The sequence below is a fragment of the Fusarium fujikuroi genome, chromosome FFUJ_chr02 (assembly GCF_900079805.1).
Source record: "Fusarium fujikuroi IMI 58289 draft genome, chromosome FFUJ_chr02".
Classification (NCBI taxonomy): domain Eukaryota; kingdom Fungi; phylum Ascomycota; class Sordariomycetes; order Hypocreales; family Nectriaceae; genus Fusarium; species Fusarium fujikuroi.
The window spans coordinates 320,915-345,475 of record NC_036623.1 but is presented as its reverse complement, the minus strand read 5'-3'; the positions used below and the strand labels follow the sequence as shown (position 1 = coordinate 345,475).

At 48.9% G+C, this 24,561-nt stretch overlaps 9 protein-coding genes; 6 read left to right on the top strand and 3 right to left on the bottom strand.

Annotated features, from left to right (window-relative positions):
- Nucleotides 1–6,017: 6,017 nt before the first annotated feature.
- Nucleotides 6,018–7,386, top strand: FFUJ_05205 (related to polyadenylate-binding protein; the record flags this gene model as incomplete). XM_023571416.1 has 4 exons in its annotated part: nt 6,018–6,157; nt 6,207–6,455; nt 6,506–7,331; nt 7,378–7,386. The coding sequence occupies 4 exons, from the start codon at nt 6,018–6,020 to the stop codon at nt 7,384–7,386; spliced, it is 1,224 nt and encodes a 407-aa protein (XP_023427139.1).
- A 1,205-nt stretch (nt 7,387–8,591) lies between these two features.
- On the top strand, nt 8,592–9,617 carry FFUJ_05206 (related to tatD-related DNase; the record flags this gene model as incomplete). XM_023571415.1 has 2 exons in its annotated part: nt 8,592–8,666; nt 8,709–9,617. The coding sequence occupies 2 exons, from the start codon at nt 8,592–8,594 to the stop codon at nt 9,615–9,617; spliced, it is 984 nt and encodes a 327-aa protein (XP_023425725.1).
- Nucleotides 9,618–9,926: 309 nt separating this feature from the next.
- Nucleotides 9,927–11,067, bottom strand: FFUJ_05207 (uncharacterized protein; the record flags this gene model as incomplete). XM_023571414.1 has 3 exons in its annotated part: nt 9,927–10,102; nt 10,160–10,827; nt 10,874–11,067. The coding sequence occupies 3 exons, from the start codon at nt 11,065–11,067 to the stop codon at nt 9,927–9,929; spliced, it is 1,038 nt and encodes a 345-aa protein (XP_023425724.1).
- A 1,429-nt stretch (nt 11,068–12,496) lies between these two features.
- FFUJ_05208 (probable delta(24)-sterol c-methyltransferase (ERG6)) lies at nt 12,497–13,742 on the top strand (the record flags this gene model as incomplete). XM_023571413.1 has 3 exons in its annotated part: nt 12,497–12,735; nt 12,788–13,109; nt 13,158–13,742. The coding sequence occupies 3 exons, from the start codon at nt 12,497–12,499 to the stop codon at nt 13,740–13,742; spliced, it is 1,146 nt and encodes a 381-aa protein (XP_023425723.1).
- A 1,312-nt stretch (nt 13,743–15,054) lies between these two features.
- Nucleotides 15,055–16,257, top strand: FFUJ_05209 (uncharacterized protein; the record flags this gene model as incomplete). Its single annotated transcript, XM_023571412.1, has 1 exon — nt 15,055–16,257. The coding sequence occupies one exon, from the start codon at nt 15,055–15,057 to the stop codon at nt 16,255–16,257; it is 1,203 nt and encodes a 400-aa protein (XP_023425722.1).
- A 710-nt stretch (nt 16,258–16,967) lies between these two features.
- FFUJ_05210 (uncharacterized protein) lies at nt 16,968–17,942 on the top strand (the record flags this gene model as incomplete). Its single annotated transcript, XM_023571411.1, has 1 exon — nt 16,968–17,942. The coding sequence occupies one exon, from the start codon at nt 16,968–16,970 to the stop codon at nt 17,940–17,942; it is 975 nt and encodes a 324-aa protein (XP_023425721.1).
- Nucleotides 17,943–18,060: 118 nt separating this feature from the next.
- On the bottom strand, nt 18,061–19,117 carry FFUJ_05211 (uncharacterized protein; the record flags this gene model as incomplete). XM_023571410.1 has 2 exons in its annotated part: nt 18,061–18,894; nt 18,947–19,117. The coding sequence occupies 2 exons, from the start codon at nt 19,115–19,117 to the stop codon at nt 18,061–18,063; spliced, it is 1,005 nt and encodes a 334-aa protein (XP_023425720.1).
- A 1,079-nt stretch (nt 19,118–20,196) lies between these two features.
- FFUJ_05212 (uncharacterized protein) lies at nt 20,197–21,379 on the top strand (the record flags this gene model as incomplete). XM_023571409.1 has 2 exons in its annotated part: nt 20,197–20,965; nt 21,012–21,379. 2 exons carry the CDS (start codon nt 20,197–20,199, stop codon nt 21,377–21,379), a joined length of 1,137 nt encoding a protein of 378 aa, XP_023425719.1.
- A 167-nt stretch (nt 21,380–21,546) lies between these two features.
- On the bottom strand, nt 21,547–22,981 carry FFUJ_05213 (probable oxalate decarboxylase; the record flags this gene model as incomplete). XM_023571408.1 has 5 exons in its annotated part: nt 21,547–21,739; nt 21,787–22,254; nt 22,304–22,497; nt 22,544–22,779; nt 22,837–22,981. The coding sequence occupies 5 exons, from the start codon at nt 22,979–22,981 to the stop codon at nt 21,547–21,549; spliced, it is 1,236 nt and encodes a 411-aa protein (XP_023425718.1).
- Nucleotides 22,982–24,561: the final 1,580 nt, after the last annotated feature.

The window sequence follows — 24,561 nt, the reverse complement described above, 5'->3', positions numbered from 1 at the left end:
GGGGCCCTAAAGGCGCCGACGAAGGATACGTACATGGCACTTTTTGTAACGCTGAGCTGGAACTGCAAGGTAGCTAGACACTGTTTCAGTTTATAATTGCTATGTATCAGTAAACGCGGATCAGAGGTAAAATGCCGAAAGCATCATCAAAGTCGAGAGCAAAACTGCTCTATCTTGCCGAGTTGAATAATCAGACATCATTGGCAGAATGTGTCCAACATATTGCCGATAAAATGTGGAAAGGACAAGGATGGCAGCGTGGCACAGAAAGACTCAATGCCCCGCAGCGATATTGGCACGCCGGGCTGTCGCGAGATCGCAAAACGCAACGCAACCCGCAGCGTAGCGTAGCGTTTGCTGCCAGTCAGATGTGATAATGATGCCAGTCTTGTGTCATGAACATTCAGTAACAACTTCTGCCACTCCAAGCTACTTGACCGAAGAGCCAGTAAAATCTCACGATGCTCAAAAGTTCACGATTCAGTCTTGTTCAGGATCAGAGCTGCAGCACAGTTAGCGGAGAACTATTCAGGACCATCGGTTTTCTAAGCCGCAATTTGCGTCACCAGCCCAGTCCAGTCCAGTCCAGTCGACTGCTGGGTTTCCTACGAAGGTCGTAAGGTGGGATTGAACGATCTGCAAGTAGCAACCAGGGGCCTGGTCCTAAGATTGATGAAAGCGGCTAAAGGGAGGAACCAGAAGCGTAGAAATTCGCGAAACCGATATGCATAGGCATGCCATCTGAAGTTGTTTGCAGATTTCGAGTCAGAGTGCTATGAGCACAAGCCACGTACTGTAAGCCGTAGTCAACCTTCAATACGACCACCTAAGAAGTCTGACAGGGGATAAAGCCAGACTGTCAATATCTACCATGATGCACTGTCTTGCAAGACCGAGATCTTCAACCTGATTGGACAAACTAGTGCTCACAGGTTCGCCAGTCATCATCAAGGTCAAAAGATGCTTTGTCCTGTAGCAGTGATGCCGCATGGTGGTGTCAGGAATAATCTTTGGTGTGCAAAGGATCCACTAGCAGCGATTCCCGGAGGCCTGGAAAAACCTCCCATTTGTTGAGCTGTTCAGTTAGCAATATCGACGGCGTGCTGTAGTGGCAAGCTTTCAGTACAGATGGTTCCATGAGGTGACCTCGGCACGAAGTTGTGTCAATACAGTGCTGTAATTCACGATACGCAAATCGAAATATTGCCTGATGTACGAGAGAACTTTGCTGTTCTGGCATCTAACCCCGAAGTAAGGGCAACGCACGCTATCACCAAGACGGCTCAACCCTGGTACGGTCTAGAAGGGTTTTCCTGTCTTGGCGAGAGAGTAGACCGAGATCTTGCTTAGAACAAGGCATTTTGACATGGGTTTTGGAGTGCGCCACACTTTAGGTTAGAGTTAACACTTCTCAGGGAGAGTTTGTCACCCAGGGATAGATAGCCTCAACTCTGAGGTCCATGCATAAGCGGCATGCAATTGAGTTGGAAGGCGACGAGGTTCCTGTTTTGTTACCGGAGAGCCAACCGTAATGAGCACTAGATTGTGCGAAGGCGACGTCGAAGTTGTTAGCTATCGAGTGTATGATCACTACTGGCTGTAATATCTCGAAATGACCAGATGCTCAAGGATCGGGCGTTGTCTGATGATGCCCGCCCTGTCTGTTGTCAAAAACAAAGCAAAGATGCCCGAACAAGATCAAGTTGCGATTGCCTACGCTCAGGTCTTCTGACGAATGGATAAGTTCTAAGGCCATGTCGCATGGGTTGTCTCGGCGTTTCTATTCTGAGCTCGCCTGTAGCACGTCGCTATGACGAGCATTCGACACCATGAGCCGTGCAATTGATGCAAGCAAGGGATTCCGGGGTTTGCTTGTTGCGATAGCAATCTTAAATTCTAGGGCTGGTGATCAGGATACGATGTCCGGAGATATTCAGATAAATGAGGTGTTGAAACATTGTCGCTGATCTGAGTGAGCCGTGCATTCGCGAATTGCTGGCGCTTCATCCGCAACAAGAAGTTGTAATACTTTTGTGTGGTGAAACCAACAAGCGAGGCCCTGGACGCTCCCTTCATTCCATTTTCATGGTCGCTCAACCTCATTTGACAGGCCATTTGCATGAATTCAATGCCGTGCTCAATTGTCCCCAGCGCTTCCATGCAACAAGCAACACGATGATCAACAATGATCTTTTCACCTTCCCTGCATTCAGCTCTCCGTTGGTCGTCTATCGCCGGCTGTCCTTACAATGCAGTTTGATAGATCGGGCTACTTTCCAGGCCATCGCATCGACCCTCATGCCCTATGATTTCATGGTCCACTTCAGCAGGGCTGCTTTTACAGGGATTGTGTTCATTCATCTCGCAAGCTCCGTCCTGCTTCCAGCGCCCAGCGCTCAAAGTCTACTGTTCACTGTCCAGCTTCCAGTCCAAACGGTGCCCAGCTGTGTCGCTTTCGGCACTAGGCACTGAGATAGCGCCACGCCGGCCGTCAAGGGTAGCCCTGGTTGCGGAGAGCCACACAATGCTTTTCAGCACGACAGGTACCCAAGCCCAAACATGGCTGAGTTTGGCCGTTCGAAAAGTACGTATCCAGCTCAAGCGAAACAGCAAGGGCCCCAAACAATGCCATTGCAGCCTCGAGTTTTCGAGTAGACGGCTCGAACTCGAGCTTTGCATTGTCTCAAACCACTTTGACCATCGCCATCGCCGTAGGAAGTCCGGTGATTGTATGCATCACGATGATCGCGAAGTTGCCGAACTAAATTGTCGATACTGTGCGTAAGAGCAGCTAGGGCAAGGCCCACAGGTTTTGTCCTTGTCCTTCTCGTTCTCCTCCCTTCCATCCCTTCCAGTCTCTCCACATCGCGACACACACATTTTCTCAAGCCACGCCCACCCTTACTGGCTCCCACCACTTCGTAGTGAGCCTCTTCTGGGCTCTTGACTCCCAATGGAAATGTAATTCGATGTTGTGCGTCTGTTCTCCAACAGCCCTCTTCCTGGCCATCTTCCCCTCCTCTGTTAAGATGTTGTAGAGACCTTTCATCCCCCTCCCATCTTAAACTTTTTGCGTAAACTTATCTTGTCCCGAAGCAACCGCTTGATCGTCTTCTCGTCTCTGTCCCTTGTGCAATCGTCTTGAACGCTTTGTTGTGTTACGGAGTGTTCGTTACTGCGCCTGCTTGCCCAGGTCCACGCTACCGTTACTATCATCTCATCTGAATTCCGTGCACCTGCAGCTGCTCCGTCACTCGCCCAGTGACTTAACAGCGTCATTCGTCCATTGGGCTGTTTCAGTACCACCCTTAGCAAGCCCGCACCAAGATCCAAGATCCCCTTGTAAGCGGATACGGCAGCCCACACCCCCTGGTCGACAATTTTCCCCTACCGGTGCCCTCGTCCCCCCCGCGTGCCCCCGATTGTTCCCAAGACCAAGGCCCAAACAAGGCAAGGTTAAGAAAAAAAAGCTCGTCTTTTTTCTCTCTGTCTCCCGCATTACGACTCATCCCACGACTCTCTTTCTTGTTTCCCCTCATCCATCTTTGTACTCATCACGGTTTTCACGGCTCTTCCCTTGCGCGTGTTTCGGAAATTGGCTGTGACAGTTACTGTTGTTTTTGTTGGCGCCTAAAAGTGAGTTTTGCTTTCTTTCATTCCCTTGTTGCTTGTCGATTCCTTGCACGTCTGTTGGTGGTACTCGTGGTTGGTGGAGGGAGGGTTGTGGGATTGGGCCGGATATCAGCTTCAACGACGCTTCATACGCATTGCGCCCACGACCATCGACAAGTTTCTCCTTGAGAATATAACCAGCTCCATGGATCTTCGAATGTGTTTTGATTCAAAGATTCCATGCTATATTCGACTTTTGAGCAGCACTCAGTTTCTCCCTTCACATCTGTTCATCCGTTCCGATCATCCGCGAAGCGACCATATCGATAAGCAGCGCCGAAGAAGTCAGCAGCGCAATTAGTTTCTTGCCGACTTCTGAAACGATACATATAATGCGTCACATACCAAGCCTTCGATTCCTGACAATCGAGTGTCGACCAGCCGCCGACTTCATAAGCTCATTTACGCCAGCTCTTGGTGACCAAGGCGCAAGCTATTGCCATTTCGAACGATTCGTTACTTCCGGAAATAGGGATACTGAAATCCTGGAACCTTCGAAGAACGCATGACGCTGAAGGGAGAGGATCTTTGGGGCTGCCTTGTCTCCTGGAAACAAGACCATGAATGGAAATGCCTGCATCATGTTGGCACTTGTTGTCAAAGGACTATTCTCCAATATACTGCGACCGGGCATCACGAATAACTTATCCGCGGACTATCCCCCATTAGCAAATGAAGCGTTCGTTGAAGCGGTGTCTGACCTGCATCAAACTTAACGACCAATGAGGATGGACGAATTTGCCCACAGAATTTGGAGATTTCCAATCCAGGCTGGGAACGTCAGGACCAATTCGACACTTCCAATCATAGCTTCCAGGATCAACATGGATATCGGCACTTGGGGAGACCAGCAGAAGACTAACAAATGCATAGGTTCAGCTCATTTCGGGAACGTTTGCAGCTACCTTACCACATTCCTTTGGAATTTTTGGTAAAGCACCTTGCCCCGTAAGAACGACGATTTGGCGTTTCGCATCTCCATCACTCTCCTCAGAAGCATTTCATTGCTTGTACCGGCGTGACGGCGTCTTAGAGACTTGATTCGCATCTGTACGAATACTTTTCGGAGTCCAATTCTCGGTTATCAGATTCATATTCTTTAAGGATTAGACTCGGCGTGAAGGTAGGAGGATTCAATTTGGCTGAAATGCACCGCTCACATCAGCTTTGCAGGTCTTACGATCCAAAAATAGCGACTTACTTCGTTGTGCTTTCGGTACTCGATTCTCGAACGGTACGTTCTGCAATTTCTCCCTGATGTTGCCACTCGCTGCCTTGTGTGACTGGTTTGCCTAAGCACGTGGACTTGTCTCGCAAACCTTGTCACGTTGGTGGACGGTATTGATGAATATCGATGTGTCCTTTTGCATTTGGAAGTGAGACTTTGAAGAAGAGGAAAATTTCCCCTCGAGAGGAACTTATTGCTCCTCGTTGTTTGGTTGAGGAGGCAGGAGCTGCATGGGCAAGCCACTGTTGCCTGAGCTTCGACCTTGAACCTTCAATCTTCACCTTCCCACATGCAGGCGCACCACGTCGCAATAATTTCTTGGCCTTGCATCAACCTTTCGCTTCTTCACGCTCCTTCGAGGCCCTCGACAGCGTTGCTAATATTTGCTGATAGCTCTTCTACGGCTTTTTTTTACGACGTGTACGAGTTTACTACCCACGGTAAGTTGCTCTATCGCGATGATTTCCTCTCAAAAGCCACCCGCCTATGGACGATCAACCCCCACCAAGGTCATTGAAGCGCATCATTTGATGCGCCTCGGAAGCCCACCAGTCGGTGACAAACCACTCCGGCCATAGTTCAGTTTGCGGAGCTAGAGTCCACGAGATGGAACCCAAGGGATCCACCAGGTTCAAGAGCCTCGAACCTCTGATTCACTTTCCCAAGCCCCGGAATCCTCATTCGGAACAATACTGGCCACACCTGGAGCTTTCGTCCCTGTTTGTTCGGCCCGGCGCTTCTGATTCGCTGTGGATTGTATTTTTTGGCTGCGGGCTGATGGAGGCGGCATACTCACTTTTCCCCCACATTATATGCATTTCTTTTTTGTCACGGCACAACTTTCATCTCTGCCAGTGCCTTCGTATTGGGGCCCTCAGTTCATTTCGCTGACTCACGTATAGTCTTCTTTTATTGTTGCTCTGCTCTGTAAAGCCCTGCAACATCTTGCTTTTTCCTTGAACATATAAAGCTCGTGCTTGGTTCTCGACTCTGGTTCGTTCTCCCCACATTGTCTCCCCCCTTCTTCCGCCTCTTTTGCGAATTTGCACTTGGCTGTAATTTCTTCGCTGGTACTCGTTCGTATTTATCCATGGTGTTAACTCTTGCAAAGCGCATTATGGATTTCGCCGGTGTCCCCCCCAACAACGCAGCCCCTGCTGGCCCAATGTCTTTCCCCAACGGCACTCCTCCCGCTCCTGACATGGGCTCTGCCCCTCCTCCTGGTTCAGGTCCTGATTCTCCCAAGACCACTCTTTGGTAAGTAGTAGCTGGCTGTCATGGCACAAGCGAGTGCTGACTATTGTAGGATGGGAGAGCTCGAGCCCTGGATGGATGAGAACTTTATCAAGGGTGTCTTTATGTCTGCCGCTCATGAAACTGTCAATGTTAAGGTCATTCGTGACAAGAACTCTGGTAACGCTGGCTACTGCTTTGTTGAATTCCAGTCCCCGGAATCCGCTACCAACGCCCTCGGCATGAACGGAAAGCCAGTTCCTAACAGCCAGCGCTCCTTCAAGCTTAACTGGGCTTCTGGTGGTGGTCTCGTTGACCGACGGTATGTGCTCTCCCCAAACACTTAGTGGAATTGTTAGTAACATGCTTCAGGGACGATCGTGGCCCCGAGTACAGCATTTTCGTTGGCGACCTTGGCCCCGAGGTCAACGAGTACGTCCTGGTTTCTCTCTTCCAGGCTCGATTCCCTTCTTGCAAGTCTGCCAAGATCATGACCGACGCCATGTCTGGCCAGAGCCGTGGCTATGGTTTCGTTCGCTTCTCCGACGAGAACGATCAGCAGCGTGCTCTTGTTGAGATGCAGGGTGTCTACTGCGGCAACCGACCCATGCGTATCTCTACTGCTACCCCCAAGAATCGTGGCAACCACGGCTTTGGTGGTCAAGGACACCACAACGGCGGTCCCATGATGGGCGGTATGCCTCAGCAGCAGATGTGGAATGGAGGTGGTATGCAGGGCTTCGGCTATGGTGGTTTTAACCCTGCCACTCAGATGAACCAGTTCACTGATCCCAACAATACCACCGTCTTCGTTGGTGGCCTTTCTGGCTACGTCACTGAAGACGAGCTCCGATCCTTCTTCCAGGGCTTCGGTGAGATCACCTACGTCAAGATCCCTCCTGGCAAGGGCTGCGGCTTCGTTCAGTTCGTCCACCGCCACGCTGCCGAGATGGCCATCAACCAGATGCAGGGCTACCCCATTGGTAACTCTCGCGTGCGCCTCAGCTGGGGACGTTCTCAGAACAACTCTGGCGTCGGCACTCCCTACCGCCCCGCCCCTCCTCCCCCTCACTACATGGGCATGCCCAGCCACGGCGGACCTGGCAACTATGGCCCTCAGCACTTTGGCGGCCCTGCTCCCGGTCCCCAAGGCCCTCCTGGCCCTCCTGGACCCCCCGGACCTGGCGGACCTCCCCAGGTAAGCGTGACTCATCCGATTGACCTCCATGTACTGACATATTTAGGAGTTCTAACTCCATTTGCAGTAATTTGACCACGAACTCGTTGACGAAGGGGCTTTTATACGACCAATCCCCGGCACTTATATTTCCTTGGGCTCAGTTATCTTGCCTTATCATGAGCTATCGCGTAGCAGTTGTATCTGCTTTTCGGCAGTTTACGAGTGATACCCAACCTTGATTTCGATTTGGGATCATGACTTTAAGTTTTATGGCAGCTCAGGATTTCAACACGACACCACGCTCACTCCATTTCCTTGGGTCTGAATCATGATTGGCGTTGGAGATCTTCGGTCCCCCGGTGGATTGTCATCAATTCAATTCATTTAAGCTACTTGCCTGTACCCTCTGCGTTTACTTTAGTCACTCACTGCTTTTTCCTTTTTGCTTTTGACTGTCCGTCACTGTCTTTAACCATGGATATGTTAAGTCGCTTTAGCGTGATGATTACACGTTGTCGTCTTTGCAAAGCTACGCCCACTGTTTCCTTCCAAATCTTTTCTCGTAGTCAGACCAAGCTCTTTTTACTTGGTGGGATTTGGCTTCGCGCATTTCGTTGGCTTCTTATAGGAGGACTGGCTGCACAGCGGCTCTGTTTGGCATCGCCCTGTGGTTCATGCAAGCATCGGAGGCTTGCTCGGCGCGTAGGTTTCACGGTTTAGCACGGTATACCTGGTGTGCTTGGGGGGAATCTGGGGTGCAAAAAAGCGGTTAGGAAAAGAATGGTCTTGGCTACGAGTGTTGTTTCTGATGAGGCGATGGGGAGTTTGGCCCGCGGTTTTGGGAGTCAGTATTATTCGAAACAGACCGATCATTGAACTGATGAAGGCAAACTGACTCGCGTGACCATGGCATGTCGACACGTATGAATCCCCTCTTCTGACAGCTCAGCTCCAGCACAGAACAGCACAGCACAGCAGACTAGCTTCACATCTCCGCATCTGGAGACCTCCACATAATGGAGAGGCTGACGTAATTTTAAAGCCAATGTATTTAGGGTTCGAGTCCGATGGCTCCTATCATTGGGCGTAGAAGCCATGGAAGCTCCTCGTATGTAGCTAGTGCTGCGTTTAAGCTGCAGCATGATATCTTCATGACCATTGAGTGGAACTTTATTTCGAAGTACTTTAAGCCCAGCACCTCCTCTTTCAAACTTTACCTAGAGATTATCCCCTCATTTGACAATCTTATTAAACATCGACGATATCATCATAACAATCATGTCTTCTATTGATCTGAGTGCTTTCCCCGCAGCAGCTCCGGCAGCTCCATCATCTGAGATTCGTTATGCAGATGTAAGTTGAACACCCTAAGGGTATACATGTCTGACAGTTTAGGTCGCTGTCACAGCTACCGCAAAAGAGTTCAAGGGTATATACCGCGAAGATAAGCAGTACCACGAACCGGACTTTATCAACACCCTAGACCGTGCCAAAGATGCTGGCGTCAGTAAGGTTATGCTGACGGGCATGTCACTCGCCGACGTGTCTCACAACGAAAGTATCGTCAAGCTTCGCCCCTCGCAGTGTTACTACACAATCGGCGTACATCCATATCATGCTTCTGAGCTTGACGCCGGTGGAAAGACATACATCGATGAATTGGAGCAGAAAGTGAACAGTGCACTTGCACAGGATACGCCACACATCGCTGCCTTTGGAGAGCTAGGTCTTGACTATGATAGAGAGCAACACGCTTCGAAGGATGTTCAGAAAAAAGCGTTCAAAGCGCAATTGGACTTGTTTGTCAAGAATAGCTGGGATCTTCCACTCTTCTTACACTGCCGCAATGCCTTTGACGATTTCGTCGAGATGATTACACCATACATGGAGAAACTCCCCCGCGGTGGATTAGTACACAGCTTCGTCGGCAGCACAAGCCAGATGGAGAAGCTCGTATCTCTCGGTCTAGGCATCAGTGTCAACGGGTTCAGCTTCCAAAGCACAGAGAGTCTGGAGATGGTGTCCAAGATACCGCTCGACGCACTGCAGCTGGAGACGGATGCGCCGTGGGGAGAATTGAAGGGCGATGTGGTGAAGCGGTACTGCGCGAATGCGAGACCGTTACCGGCGTCGAAGAAGAGGGATAAGTGGGATGCTAAGTGCTTGGTTAAGGAGAGGAATGAGAGTTGTTATATGGAGCGTGTGGCGCTGGTTGTAGCGGGTTTGAAGGGTGCTGGGGTTGATGAGGTTGCGGAAGCGGCGTGGAGAAATAGTGTGAGGATGTTTGGACTTGGAAGAAGATAGAGGCTAGGGAAATAGCATATAGGTAAAGAAGTCAACATTCATAAAAGTCTTTGAGAAAGAAGTCAGCATTTGTGTAAGCGGCCCTATGGAGAGATTGGGATGAAAGAAGAGCTATTGAGGTAAATACTTCTGAGCAATTGGCAGCTTCCCCAAGGTACTATAGTGACCTATGCTTATCGATCCTTCCTAATAGCATCATCCCTAGTGAGTTTGTTCAATCTTGTAATATCAGAGTTGTTGTCCTGTACACGCGTCCGTTATGCCTCCGCAGCCTCCAAACCACCCGTGGCATCTCATCTTACCAGGACCCTAGAAGATCGCCAAAGCATTAGGAGGCGATCCAATCAGTCCAGGCTGATTCAAAGGTGTCGAAGTAATCATGAAAGAATATCTCTTCTTCTCCTTACAATACCTCGCCAGCTCCTTCAGATCCCACAACTCGCCAATTGACATACCAAACATGTTCAAACAATACATATGAAGCACTGCACACGTTAGCTAACATTACAGTCTCCAAAACGGTAATGAAAGGAGCAACTCACCGAGATCTTTCATTCCACCGATAGAACCATCGGGTTTCAGAGGGGGATACGCTTCAAAACTATTCGAGTCCGACGCCGCAGCCGCAAAGCGCTTGTTCCACAACCATCGAGCTGTTTCTTCACAGCCGTGAAGACCTGTTAATTTCGCAGCGGCCATTTTACCCAGATCAGCCGGGTTCATGTTATCAACAACTTCGGTTGCGCCCGTTCTGACGATCAGGATGTCGCCAGGTTGGAACTCGACCTTTTGATGGGCAGCGCAAGCCTCGAGATCTTTAACAGTGATACGATTGCCATCAAATGCGTGGAACTCAATGCCCTTTTCTTCAGCGTAAGAAGCGTAGTCAATTAGAACACCGCGACCGGCGATGCAGCCTCGGGAGTGCCAATGATCCAATGTTGGCATTTTGTTGGACTCGGTTGAGTCAATTGACAATGCTTCTTTATCGGGATTCGCGCCGTTGTATGCTAGACCTGAATCCTGGTGCTGGAAATGGCACAGACTATCCCATTGACTGCTGCATTGCGTATTGAAGGATAGTTCATCGTCCCACGATTTGCCCTGTTCGAAAGGAAGTGCTGCCATGCTCTCGGGTATGTAGAGAATCTTGTGCTGGGCGGACAATCGTCCTGGAATGTTGAGCTTGTTCATAGCATTGAGCGGCCAGCTACCAAAGGTTAGTATCGAATAATTGGGATTCGCTGGAGATGTACTTGAGAGATATAGACACTCCATCTTTGACCTCGAGGGCAGCTTTTCGAACAACATCAGGAGTCAAGAAGTTGAGTGTTCCAACGTGATCTTTTTTCCCATCACGGTCAAAAACGCCCCAGGCACAGCCCTTGGGCATGCCTTCAACCGGAGGGAGGCCATCAAAGTCGGGCACTGAGCTCATATCGAAGGGCATTGTAGTTGTTGGTCAGTGAAATTGATGGTGAAGAGAGGTATTGAGTTGAAGCGGTGAAGTTGGGGATTTCGCCTGTTTTATACCACATCGCAAACCAATCCCTATTCTAGGTACTGCATGTCAATTAGACTCAATTTGGGTCGATCCATGAGAAATACTGTAGCCTGCTGCATCGTATCGCCGTTTTCGCAAATGAGTATCCACTGGCTCTGGTCAGCCACTTCTCCAGGGTATCTAGGCAGCCATTTAAGAGTTAAACTATTCCCAGATTTATGCTGAGGGTACGAAAACGCGCGCAATGGGAATAAATAACGGAACTTCATGTAGGAATATGAAAGTAGTCGTGTGATGATGTAGTAGATAAGTGAGGTATGCTATTGGTATGGTGTTTTTGGTCCATATCCCACTGCAATTGAGGAAACATGTTCAGCCAGCCTATTTCAAGGCTTGGGTCCTTTCGGTCGAGGTCGAACAAGAGGAAGGGCAGTAGCGATAGGCCTGATGCAGCATATTGATGATTATCATATCTGAAATATATGAGAACGGTACGGAATTAGGCCTTGAAGCCGTTGCAGCTAGTGCGAGTTGCTTCTTTATCAGTCTCGTAATAGAACCACACCGCGAGCTGGTCAAGGTGAACGTCGTTCCCTCCACGAACTTTTTCTTAAAGAATGGAAAATTAGCTAAGAAATTGATGACAAGTAAACATCGATCTGACTGTTTCCAAAAAGGCTGAAACCACGGACCGGTGGCATCTAAAAGTTGTTCTTGAGATTAGAATCACGTATCCAACCCCAGGCACGAATACGAAACACCAATGTTCAGAACATAGCAAAGAGCTCCGGAGAACATAGGAAAGTCTAGAATCTCCAAACGGAGTCTGACACAATAGCCGATGCCTCAAGTAGCTCAGCACTGTAAGCGAGCTGCAGGGACACCCGCAACTCAATGGCTCGAGCAGGATGATTCACGACAATCCGATTGGTGCAGATAAGTTTCCATCTATCTAGATCAGATCAGATCGTTATCTTGAGCGATTAATCCCCCGTAATAAACTGGAACGCGTAACGGTGAGTGGGAGTTGATAGTTCTCGCATTCGGATGTGGAGTTCGTATTCGTACTCTGTTTCACAATGTCGACTGAACGATCACAACAGCGGCATATACAGCTCTTGTTCGTTTTCGCAAAGGGATTGTATCATAGTTGTAGGAATCAATAGTAAGAGCTTGAAAAGAGTATGCAGTTGGGGAGGAATCCGAAATATCATAGGACCAGCCTCCTTAGCATACAGCTTTGGAGATTTCAGATCTCTATTTAAACAAGAACAATCCTTCCCATAACGAAAATCAGACCACTCCAAGTTCATCAACTCTCCGACCTTTATCTTCTTTCAAACATTTTATACTCTGAATCTCTCGAAACCCCAAAATGTCTTCCTCAGAGCTGATTTCCTACGACGAGGCTCAGAACTCAGCGTTCGACAATGTCCTCCATCGAAAATCAAAAGAGTCAAAGGGTGGAATGCGAGCCATGATCAACAAGGACAACAAAGCACACGCCGCAGCTGTCGACGAGTACTTTCAGTTCTGGGACAACAAGAAAGCTGAAGATGAAGTCGAGGCCGTACGACAGGAGAGAACTGACAACTACGCCAGTTTGACAAGACAGTAAGTTCCCCCTGACTCTAGTCTTTTTCTGTTACTGACTTTGAGAAAATAGGTATTATAACCTCGCAACCGATCTCTACGAGTACGGATGGTCTCAGTCTTTTCATTTCTGCCGATTTGCCTATGGCGAGGATTTCAACCGTGCTATTGCTCGACACGAACATTATCTCGCTCATAACATCGGTATCAGACCTGGTATGAAAGTCCTAGACGTTGGTTGCGGTGTTGGAGGACCTGCCCGAGAAATTGTCAAGTTTACTGGTGCTCATGTTACTGGGTTGAATCTCAACGAGTATCAAGTCCAACGAGCAACTATCTATGCTGAGAAGGAGGGTCTTTCTGATAAGCTTAGGTTTGTTCAGGGAGACTTCATGGTAAGTTGCATTTTGCCGAATCTATGTTGCCTTACTAATGACGTGTAGAAAATCCCATTCCCAGATAACTCTTTTGACGCCGTCTACGCTATCGAAGCAACCGTCCACGCACCCTCTTTAGAAGGTGTCTACAGCGAAATCCGACGAGTCCTTAAACCAGGCGGTGTCTTTGGCGTCTACGAATGGCTCATGACAGACAACTACAACAACGACAATCTCGAACAGCGCCGCATCCGTCTAGACATCGAGCAAGGCGACGGTATTGCCCAGATGTTCAAGATCGACCACGGCCTATCAGCTATCCAAGCCGCTGGTTTCGAACTTCTCCACCACGAGGATCTCGCAGCTACAGATGATGGAACAGCACCGTGGTACTGGCCTTTGGATAGTAACATGCGATACGCGCAGACTATTGGCGATTTCTTTACGGTTCTGAGGATGAATAAGTGGGGGAGACTTGTGATGCATAATGTGATTGGGGCGTTGGAGGCTTGTTGGATTGCGCCGAAGGGGACGAGGAAGACGGCGGATAGTCTTGGTCAGGCTGCGGATGCGTTGGTTGAGGGTGGCAAGAGAAAGTTGTTTACGCCGATGTATTTGATGGTTGGGAGAAAGCCGAAAGAGTCTAAGTAATGGTGAATTGGTAAGACATTCGAAAAGGGGACAACGGAGAACTATAGAGGAGCTATTGATAGTGGAAGATTATTGGTAAGGGGTGGTATACCCAGAGAGATGATAGATCGAGAAATCGATATTAGCCAACATAGCCAAGCAAAATGTTTCATTATTAATCGCAATCATCACTTTCGCCTCGTGGATTGCTGAATCTCGATGTTCATAAGCACAGAGTAGCATCCAGTTTCTTACCGATAGGGCTGGCCGGATCATACCTCCGTAGCAATGAGCAAACAAAGCCGGCCATTATCAACCCTGCAAAGCCATAAGCGGACTTGGATCAGTCAGAAATATGTAATCCTTCAATATCCGTCCATTATAACCTCTAGAGTTCCATGTATTAAGGACCCCACGTGTTGAAAGCTTAGCCGTCTAGCTTATCGATAAGGCTTAGATCTCCAACGGTCCCAAATATCCACTACCGATAATCTCACCAAGCCTCCGAGACCGCGCGTCAATGACCAATTACCACGGGAAAAGTAACTCCCGGGTGGGAATACTCACCCTATGACCCTGTGAATAGATTTCTGCAGGCGCAGCTTGCCGGAAGAGGAGGAATCCGAGCTGTGATCACTGTATCTTTTTGTTTTTACTGCCGTACGCCCGCGAGATCTCGGGATAGCTCAGCGGGATCTGAGGGCGGGGAGGGGGCTGGGGCCGATGTGGGACAGGGCTGAAATACGATTGTTTCAAAAATGGGGAGCTTTATTCTCAAGATTCTGCGATTAAAAATGCTAAAAAGACGCGATAAAAAAGACAAGGCTTGGTATTGTAGATGATTACGACATTGCTCTCTGGGCATTAAAGCTCACAGCTTGTTTGGGAGCAAGTGATCATCAACGCCCAGCAAATGGAAGCGGCCGTCTCACGTCATCATCATAGTCGTGGCGGTATAGCTTAGACCCCTTCCCCTTCGCATCACTCATCAGTGGCTGGCCACCCCCTGCTTCTTCTCTGCAGCCCTTTTTTTTAATCCCCGTGGTCTCCCCCCTCTTATTATTCATTTTCCCTCCCCTCTCTCTCTGTTTTGCGAGTTTAGCTGGAACACGGGCGAAACAATTCCAGCGATAAGAGCGTCAATAGCGAAACGAAGCTGCTACGAGATATACGAAAAGACACGATATTTTACGATTTGAAAAGGACGATTACGGAGACAAGATTGCTATTGGTTAGCCACTTAGCTATTTGGAGCTCGATCGATATCGTGGCGTACCTTGCAGCTGAAACATAACAAACCCCGATACGAGACCCCGAGATCTATCAAGCCACGATGTTGAAAAAGAAGGAAACCCTCACCATCATCACGCCCATCCCGGGCTTCATCCCGCGACAGCTCGCCATCGATCTTCTCCACTCCCACGGCGAGATCATCACCCTCAACCCCCTCGTCCTGTCGCACAAGCCCATCCCCGCTCCTCGCCATGCCGCCGCCGACGAGTACTACAGCACCTGGTACGAGATCACAGAGCGCATCCAGTACATCCCCGGCCTCGGAAAGATAGGCTCTGGAAAGCTCACCTTTAATGGATGTTTTCACGATATGCCGTGGGGTATGCAGTCCCATATTTATATCCCGCTCGGTATCGACATGCGAAACAAGTACCGCATTATGGGCAACCAGCCGGGCATTGAGCCGCCGGAGCAGCCTGAGCTTGGACTTGAACAGCTTGGTGCGCCTAAGGAAGGGCTTTATCTTCGCACTGATGTCGAGCTCAAGTGTAACATCACCCTGATGGGTTTCGTCAAGGCGGAGTCGAGAAAGGCTAGTGTTGATATGGTCAACCGGATGGTTAAGAAGGCCGAGTTGCTTGATGCTGGTCTTTTGAAGGCCATGTTTGAGGATGGAAAGCTCAAGACGTATAACCCTAATGATCGATCGGAGGCGAGTCAGGCGAGACAGCAGGCTTTGAGACAGCAGACTATGTCGGAGGGTCAGTTCGCTGCTGCTGCTCCGCCCGGACCTGGACCCATGAGCCCGGGTCCTTCTTATGCTCAGCCCTACGCATATGCTCAGCAGCAACAACAACCTCATCTCCAACCCCAACCCTCACCAACATACCCATACGCCCGTCCCGACGCCACCAACCCCCAATATCCCCAAAGCCCATACGGCTACCATCCAGGCCAAACACCTCCGCCCAACGCCCAATACCAACAACAAGCACCACCCGTGCCACCAAAAACCAACATCCAGAGCTTCCCCATGGAACTCCCCGGCGATTACTACCACCCACAGCAATCACCAAACCTGCAACAACAGCCTAGTCCTGGACATGCACCCAGCAACTATCGTAACTCTACGGGATCGTATGACCCGCGATGGTCGCAGTCTAGCCCATCGGCTGCTGATTCGCATCGAGCGAGTATGTATTCGCAGCACTCGGCGGGATATCCGTCGCCGGCGCCTGCACAGCAGAGTTTTGCGGCGGAGTTACCGTCGCATAATGAGACGTCGGAGGAGCATAGGCATTGAGGGATGGGATCTGGGTTAAAAAGTAGCCGGTCATTTTAGTGATGATGCATGGCATGGCGTTTTGTTTGGGATGAATTGGATGCCGATACCTTTTGCTAGTGAGTCAACAATGAGTGGTAGAGAATATTTGAGAGAACAAAGCTGTGTATTTGAGTCTGTTGATGCTGAGGGTGTTGATGATACCCTTTTGGATAATATTGAAGAATTTGCGATTGGCACAATGGCTTGAGTGAAGTTTATAGTGACATGTCTCAATATCTCCATTCAAATAGTGCTCCTGCTGGCGTCGAGAAACAAAGTGACCGAGGTTCGGCTTCCAATAATGATACTGAACCATTAATTTGGTGCACGCTGTAGGTTTTCGGACAGATTCACAGAGTCCGGCATTCGGATTGTTGCCGGCGAGATAAGTCTCAGCCCTACGGACGGAGTTCATCGGGGCAGACTTTGGTGGAGTCGGGATTCAACAACATTCTTCGGCGACTTTGCACACCAGAAGTTAGCCCATTAAGTATGAATTTGTCAGTGATAATGAACCGTAGAAATGAAAGATTTGTAATAGGGATTGATGCATCGCTGGGGAGGGTTTGAAATGTTGATATAAGAAGTACCACATAACCCAAGGAGATGTGATGGTCAAGACTCAGCGTTCTCTTCTACTACCAATCCACCGATTTCCTTGATAGCTTCAGAACATTCTTGATCTCAAAATGCCTCCTCTCAGACAGCCCAAAGTCGAGCCTCTACCGCCTGGTATCGACCTCACCAACAAAACAGCCATCGTCACAGGCGCAACAGCCGGCATTGGCCTAGAACTCTCCCGCCAACTCCTCGATCTCAATCTATCAACCCTAATCCTCGCGGTCAGAAATATCTCCAAGGGCGAAGAAGTCAGGAACTCACTTGCTGTTATTAACCCCCAAGCTGTTATCCAAGTGATGAAGCTCGACATGACGGACTACGCTACTGTGAAGGCCTTCGCTGAGACGTTCAAGAGCAAGCATGGAAAACTTCACTTACTTCTGTTGAACGCTGGGATAAGTGATGTCAATTTTGAACTTGCGCCTACAGGGCATGAGAAGAACTTTCAGGTTAATTACCTGTCTAATGTTCTCTTGACGTTGCTTCTTTTGTCTGCTCTTGAACATACCGCTGAGCTTGAAGGGGCACCTACACGCATTACATGGACAGGAAGTCGTATGCATTGGCAAACAAGCCTCGCCAGCAAAGCCCCCCTCAAGAAAGACGAAGGCATATTTGAGCACTTTGACGCACCGGGAGTCATTCCCTCTCTCACCCGCTACGGCGACACAAAGCTCCTTGTGCTTCTCTTCCAACACGAACTCGCGAATCGCTACCCTCCCAAGAAAGTCATTATCAACCACTTCTGCCCCGGCATGGTCGATACATCTTTGACGGATGTTCTGCCCCTTTATATCCGCCTTCCAGCACTGATGCTCAAAGCTCTGCGTGCAAGATCGGTTGACAAGGCGGGATGGATCGGGTTACATGCTGCGCTTGTGGTGGGCGAAGAAACGCATGGGCAGTTATTGGGGGATAAGGAGGTTGCGGAGTTGGGTGATTTTGTACCGTCAGAGGAAGGGTTGAGGATTAGGAAATTGTTGTGGGACGAGACTGTTGAGGAGATGAGAGAGTTGACCCAATTGCCTTCATGGATGGAGTGATATCAGATGCAAGGATAGCAAAGTCGCCGCACGACTGAGTGAATTCTAGTTAATCGCTACACCTAAAATCGCTTTACCTACTATAAATAACACAACGCTCCGTCTCCCCAGAAGGTCCCTAGGAATAATCCCAAAACTCCCCAAACAAAGTAGGCAACTTTTGTGCCTGCGACGCAGCATAGAACTCTAACCGTTTAGAACCGTCGTTGACCTTGAAGTGAATCGAACTTGATCCGGAAAACATCTCCCACGAGGTGATCATTCGTACGTGATTGAGGAGCCAAGCCATGGTCTGCATATGCTCTCGCGTTTGTTCGTGACTCTGCCAATATCGTAGCTTCCTGGTAACGTACCACTGGTCACCTTGTTTGAAAACTCCATCGGAAACAGAGCCAGATACGCATGTGCAGATTCCGTCGAACCATAACAGAGGGATTACATTAGGCCAGTCAGGACGGGACCCAACGCCGGTTTGGAGTATTCGTGCAAAGCACACTTTGTTTGACCGGGCAAAGCGGACAAGGTGGCCAGGGGAGGTGACGAGTAAGTTGAGACCTCCAAATGAGTATTCCAGAATTTGATGTTGTCCGATGGTGGTTGGCGACGGCGATGGTGATTCATCCTCTCGACTGCCGCTAGAGGGTTTCTCGTCCTTGGAGAGTGTGATACAAAGCGTATCACTGACCACGGACGCGTCGATTACGAAGCTCGAGGTCTGAGCACCACTGATCCACGAGTAGATGCGGTTTAAAAGATCGCTTTGGGCGATGATGTCGACATGACCACATGTCCAGTCAGGATTAGCAGCTTTCATGGCCTGGAATACGACCGCAAGCGGGTGACTGGGGTGCTTTTGCAGTAAAGAAACCTCCCTGTACTCTCCTGGAATGCAGGGGGGTTCTTGATAGTGGGATCTCTTGTGGACGGTGATAGGTTTACGGGTTTTATTGACCTGCAACTGTCAGTCCGGTTTCTTTGGGGGTCAAGTTGGATCTTAGTCGCACTGGTTTTAGTTCAAAATCTTCTTTGTCATCGTCGGTCCAGAAGTAGACTACTTTAGGTAGGTATTTGTGTTTGTTTAGTATTGGGAGAAGAACCGGTGAGACGTTGATGGGAGAGACGTAGAGTGTATATAAAGGATTACCGATATTCTGCGGTCCTGCATGGTTGGCCATTTTGGATTGTGACTGGAAGTGACTGATGACGTATGAATTGATGATGAAAGAATGTTGGATGAATGCAGAGATGCAGATGTAGATGCAGATGTATAAACTACCAACTAACCTCTAAGTTCATGGAGAGTTAGAAAAGGAAGATATCGTACCCCCATCTCCTGTTTTAGTCGTAGTGGAGGTAGGCACAACCGACCAGGAATTAATAGGTAGGAGGTTCACAGATGTAGAAGGAGCTTTAAGCTCTGTTTGAGCAATACGCTTCTACCAAACCTTCCATTACTGCGAGATGTGTGGAAAGAGATAGGTAGGTGGCTACTGCGATTGGTCCCGTCTTGGATGACCACCAAGTCGATCATTCTTTGTCCCTCTCTCCAAGTGCTCACCATCTTCACTTCCCTGAGCATCCTCAACAAACATCCGCTTTTGGCATCTCTTCATGTGTAAAGTCAACATTCGTTGGAATACAAATATGCATGTCAAGTGAAAGATGCGTGGGACGGTGAGAAGGGTATGTGCAGAGCGCTGCAAGACGAGGACAGAGGTACTTTGACCACGACAAGGGACTAGAATTCAGGATCCTCATTTAACATAATGAAAGATTCAGGTAAATTCAGTCAAGTTTAACCGGCTCTTATTAGCATCCCCTCTCAGAGTCAAAAGTTTCCTTGGTCTCTCACGGAAATCTCGGGAACTTCTCCCATACAAAACCTCACAGTCGTTGGTTATACACAGTCGAGGAAATCACGAGGCCTAGATTTCAATAGTCTAATCCTACACGTAGCTTAGTTTCCAGTGTCTGGGGTCTTCAGCTGTGTTGAATTGACTGGATTGAGTCCCTATTGGACCGGACATAAACGTGCATCTAATAGTCTCTTCGCTTACGGGGTTTGTTGGTTATGTTGCTGTTGGCTTGGCATTTATGACCCCGGAAATCGAGCCAGCGCATTCAATATTGGGACATTTATAGAATAGCTTGACGTCGAGAAAATGATCTGATGTTTGCGGTGTATATAAATCCAAGCAATTCGGTATGAGTTTTCTTCATTTTCTGTGACTGTTATCCTGTTTTCTGTGTCAAAATGGTTGCCCTCAAGTCCATCGTCTTTTTTCTCGCCTTTGGCACAGAGGCCCTCGGTGCTACAACCGATGTTATCTGTCAAAGCAAATATGGCACAAAGAGTGTCGCTTCAAATAAAGTCCCGCGGGCTACTACTACAGTGATGAACCAGATCACAGTTATTAAAAGGGTCATTCGGAAAGTCAATGTCGTTGTTGTCCCCAAGGCAAAGACTACCACTGAGACGGAGACTGTGATCAGGGTGACTACGACAAGTGTTGATTCGGATGTCGAAACTGCTACTGAGACGGAGACTGGTGAGTTTACGGAAATAGAAGCGAGTGATTTGAGTAGCGCTGAGTGTCTAGATATACAAACCACGAATCGGATTATGCTACTCGCACGAACCTCAACATCGGTATCTTCAACAACCACGACAAAGTACTCCACCAGCACAATCGCCGCACCATCAGGCTTCGTACCCATCAAAGAAGTCAAAGGCTACATCGCCAGAGTCAAAGCCAGAGGTCCCGTACCTAGAGCTACCACCGCGTATCTCCAGCGCATCGACTGCACCAAGAAGATTCCCTCTACGACGACCAAGACTGTAACTACCACGGTCAAGGGAGCTAGAATTACTCTCAAGCCTAAGACTGTTACGAAGATGGCTACGAGTTTTATGACCATCACGGTGACGGAACATGGACCTCAGGTCACGGAGACTGAGACTGTTACTGCGTTGAGGGTTAACCTTGCTCAGAGGACCCAGACACAGACAATCCCAGAGACTGGTCAGTACGCCAGCTAACTCTGTATTACTCATGCTAACATAACCAGTTACCGTTGAATCCATCGTTCCTGCTGACCCGTTTTACGCCGCCTGCTCTTCCAACAATCTCGCCAGCACGGCCAACGGCGGCAAGAGAATCGCCGACTTTGACGCTTGGGTGGCCAACAGACCCATTTACATCTCTGGTCTTACCAGCGCTTATGCATGCTGTGTTGAATGCCAGAAGAAACAGAACTGCTTGATGAGTCGATCAAGTGCTGGTGGTGCATCGTGCTGGTTGTACTTGACGCCGAGTGATGATGCTTGTTCAGCGCAGATTAACTGGTTGACGTATCGCACTGATAGTGGTAGTTTGGAGTGGACTTATAGTAATGGACCTTGTGGAAGGGCTATCAATGGGCAGGAGTCATCGTGATCATGAGATCAGTGTTGAGCTTAGCCTCAAGTTCATGGTCATCGTCGAGCGGTCTTACATAGGAAGCAGGCTAGAATAGAACATAAATTATATAGATAAGTCACGAAGATTAGAATAGAAGCCATCATATCAACCCGTCGTAGCACCATCACAGTTATTTGGTGTGACTACTCAATAAGAACCTGCTTCTCCTTCTTCAAGCTCTCAACAAAGCTAATCGACACATTGAGAGTCTGAGCGACAACATCAGGGGGCGTCAAAGCAAGCCACTGAGTCAAAGAGATGTCAGCAACACGATCAGACTTGTAGACCTCAATCCAGATGAGGTCCTCGTCCTCAGAAGTATTCTCAATGTAGTGCCTACCCAGCATCAGTATCATCTTCACGCACAGGCACAAGAAACTTACCCAGAGTTATCAGGAAACGCAGCAGTGTCACCCGCAGAAAAGTCAAAAGTCCTCGCCGCCGCATTCCCAATAAACACCGTCGCCCTCGCCTTACCCTGATGAAAATACAGCCACTCCTCCGCATTAGGGTGCCAATGCAACTCCCTCAAACCACCCGGCTTAAGCGTCACAAAGGTAGCAGCGAGAGTCTTTGAAGCAGGGAAATTTGTGGAATCGATCTTCCAGAAGTTACCGCCCGTGCCGCCAATCTCTTCAGGATCGTGCTGGAACGTGCGGTACACGAAGGAGCTGTTTCCCGAGAGTTTGCCGGCGGGACCGTCGGTTACGTTGTGCTTGGTGGGTGTGCCGGGGAGGATGTAGGGGTTGGGGGCTGTGACGTTTTCGAAGACGGAGGCGTTGACGCCGAAGTTTTTGGCGAGGATGGACTTTGGGGTGTGGTTGATCCAGTCATCGACCATGAAGGTGGTGCTGGATTGTGTTAGTGGTGTTGTGTGATGGATGGGTGTAGGCGACTTACCCGATTTTGTCAAAGTCGGCTTCGTCAAAGACTAGGAGATACTCGTTCTCATCGGCGAGACCTTGGACGGTATGAGCTGCACCTTTGGGGAAGTACCAGATGTCACCGTAGTTAAGGACTTCTTCCTGATATCGCCCAAACTCATCAACGGCAGAGATGAGGACCGAGCCGTTGTACACAATGCCCCATTCGGCCTATTGAATCAGTACTTGATGATTGAGGCTGAAGTGTCAGACTTACGACTTTATGCCAGTGGAGTTCTCGGATAGCTCCCTTGACGAGATGCTGCTGAGCGCCAGAGATGTCATGGCTGGATGGCAGATCTTGGATGACCTGTTCACGGACCCAACCACCCTTCAAGAGACGAGTCTTGGAGTCGGAGAAGCTCCATTTAAGATTGGGAACAACGCCGTTGTCAGTCGGTTGCTGGCCAAGGTTGTCTGGGTTCTGGAGGTCAAGCTCCTTGTTTGTGCCGCCTAGTCACTGTGTAAGTATGTGATGAGAGTATGAGACCAAGACATGTGGTAGCTTACCTAGAAGAACGGCACCTTTTCCCTTTCCATCATAGGGTTGGCCTTTGTCAAAGCCCGGTTGCTGAGTGTCTTTTGGAGCTGCGGCAACGATGTTGGACCCAAGGCATAGAGCCAGGGCGGAAGAGAAGAGCGAAGCGCCCTTCATGATAATGATAAAGGAGGACCCAAAGACGAATAAGCTGAAGGAGGGGAGTGATGAGGACCGATGAAGAAAGTAGAAGGGTAAAGACTTCTGTCTCATCAGCGACGTCTTATACCCTCAACACCACAAGGTCCATCACGACATCATGCATATAGACACATCCAACAAACTGGGAAATTACGAGAGGCGTAGCTGAATGGCAATCACACCCTAGACACTTACACAAACGACACTACGACAAGTCGGGCTGTCTGAAAGAAACAATGATCGGCATAGCTGCATGAAGCTATCAGGAAATTGCTGTACGAATTCTGAGTGTGAATGGCGTTTGCTTACCCTGAACACGACCATTTGATGACTCAAAACACATCAAGTAATTGCTCTGGTATAACTGTAATTATGAATTCTGGGATCTCATCTAAATGGCGCATTGAATCCCGCAAATATTTCGAACAAATTAATTCTGTAAATGTTTTCTCGTTCAAAACTCAAGTTGCTACAATTTGAACGATGCTTTGATCTTTGTTCACTGTAACCCTCTACCGCATACACCTACCACAAAACGCTACGATGATCGACACTCCGCCTGCCAAGACGGATATAAGCGCGATAGCGGACCAGGATCAATGCAGATCTGGGGTTGACGACATAATTAGTGGATTTAACGTGATCGATCCGTCTTGTTTTAGTGCGGCTCAACGTGGGTTTGGATGAACCAGGGCCCCACGCTATAAGCATACATTTATGGTAATTCATAGTGTATTTGCCGGTCGGCCTGTTCCTGATTATCGCGATCGAAGCATTCTTATGACTTGATGCCTCTGGTATTGATACACTTGTTGACTATACACAAAAAGTCCAAATAGTTTAGTAAGATCGTTTACCTCCCTGTAGTTTATGGGCTTCGCAGCTCGGAATGGCTCGCCACGGCCCCTCGGCGTGGATGCTCGCAGCCTTACAAGGATCATACTCGCAATCCAGACTAACAAGGCGTCTTTCCAGCCAGTCAAAGCACTCTGAAGATCTCTCACAGATCTAGCCTAGCAGGAAACAATTTGTATAAGCCATTTCCCAAAGGAGATGTTTAGTCTGTTACCCCCACCGGTATTTCCAACTGCCGGGGATTCGTGTCAGGGGTAGCTGAGCGCGCCCGAGCTAATGGGTCAAGGCTGATGTTCATTGCCTTGTGGATAATTTCGCAGTATGGTATTGTAAGTGCAAGGCTGTCTCAGTTGTAATGGTTAATACCACGCGATACTGATGTCATTCGTTAGAGCTGTTGATCCAAATATCCCGGATATGTGGGATGGGACTGTGTAGGAACCTTATCTCGGGTAAGCTTGAACTCAATGGGTGGAAATACATGCAAAGCATTTGCAACTTCATCTCAACATCGCCTGTAACCTGAAGAACGAGAATTGAGTAGTGTTTGGAGTTGTTCTTTTGATGCGTCGCTGCGTGATGCCATCCGTGACCCCTGTGTTAGAGGTAGCTGCTCTCGACCGAAGCAACAGACACTCAACCATTGTCAACCATACCAAGCACCCAGAAAAAGCGTGATCAAGAACATTAGCTATGCAGGT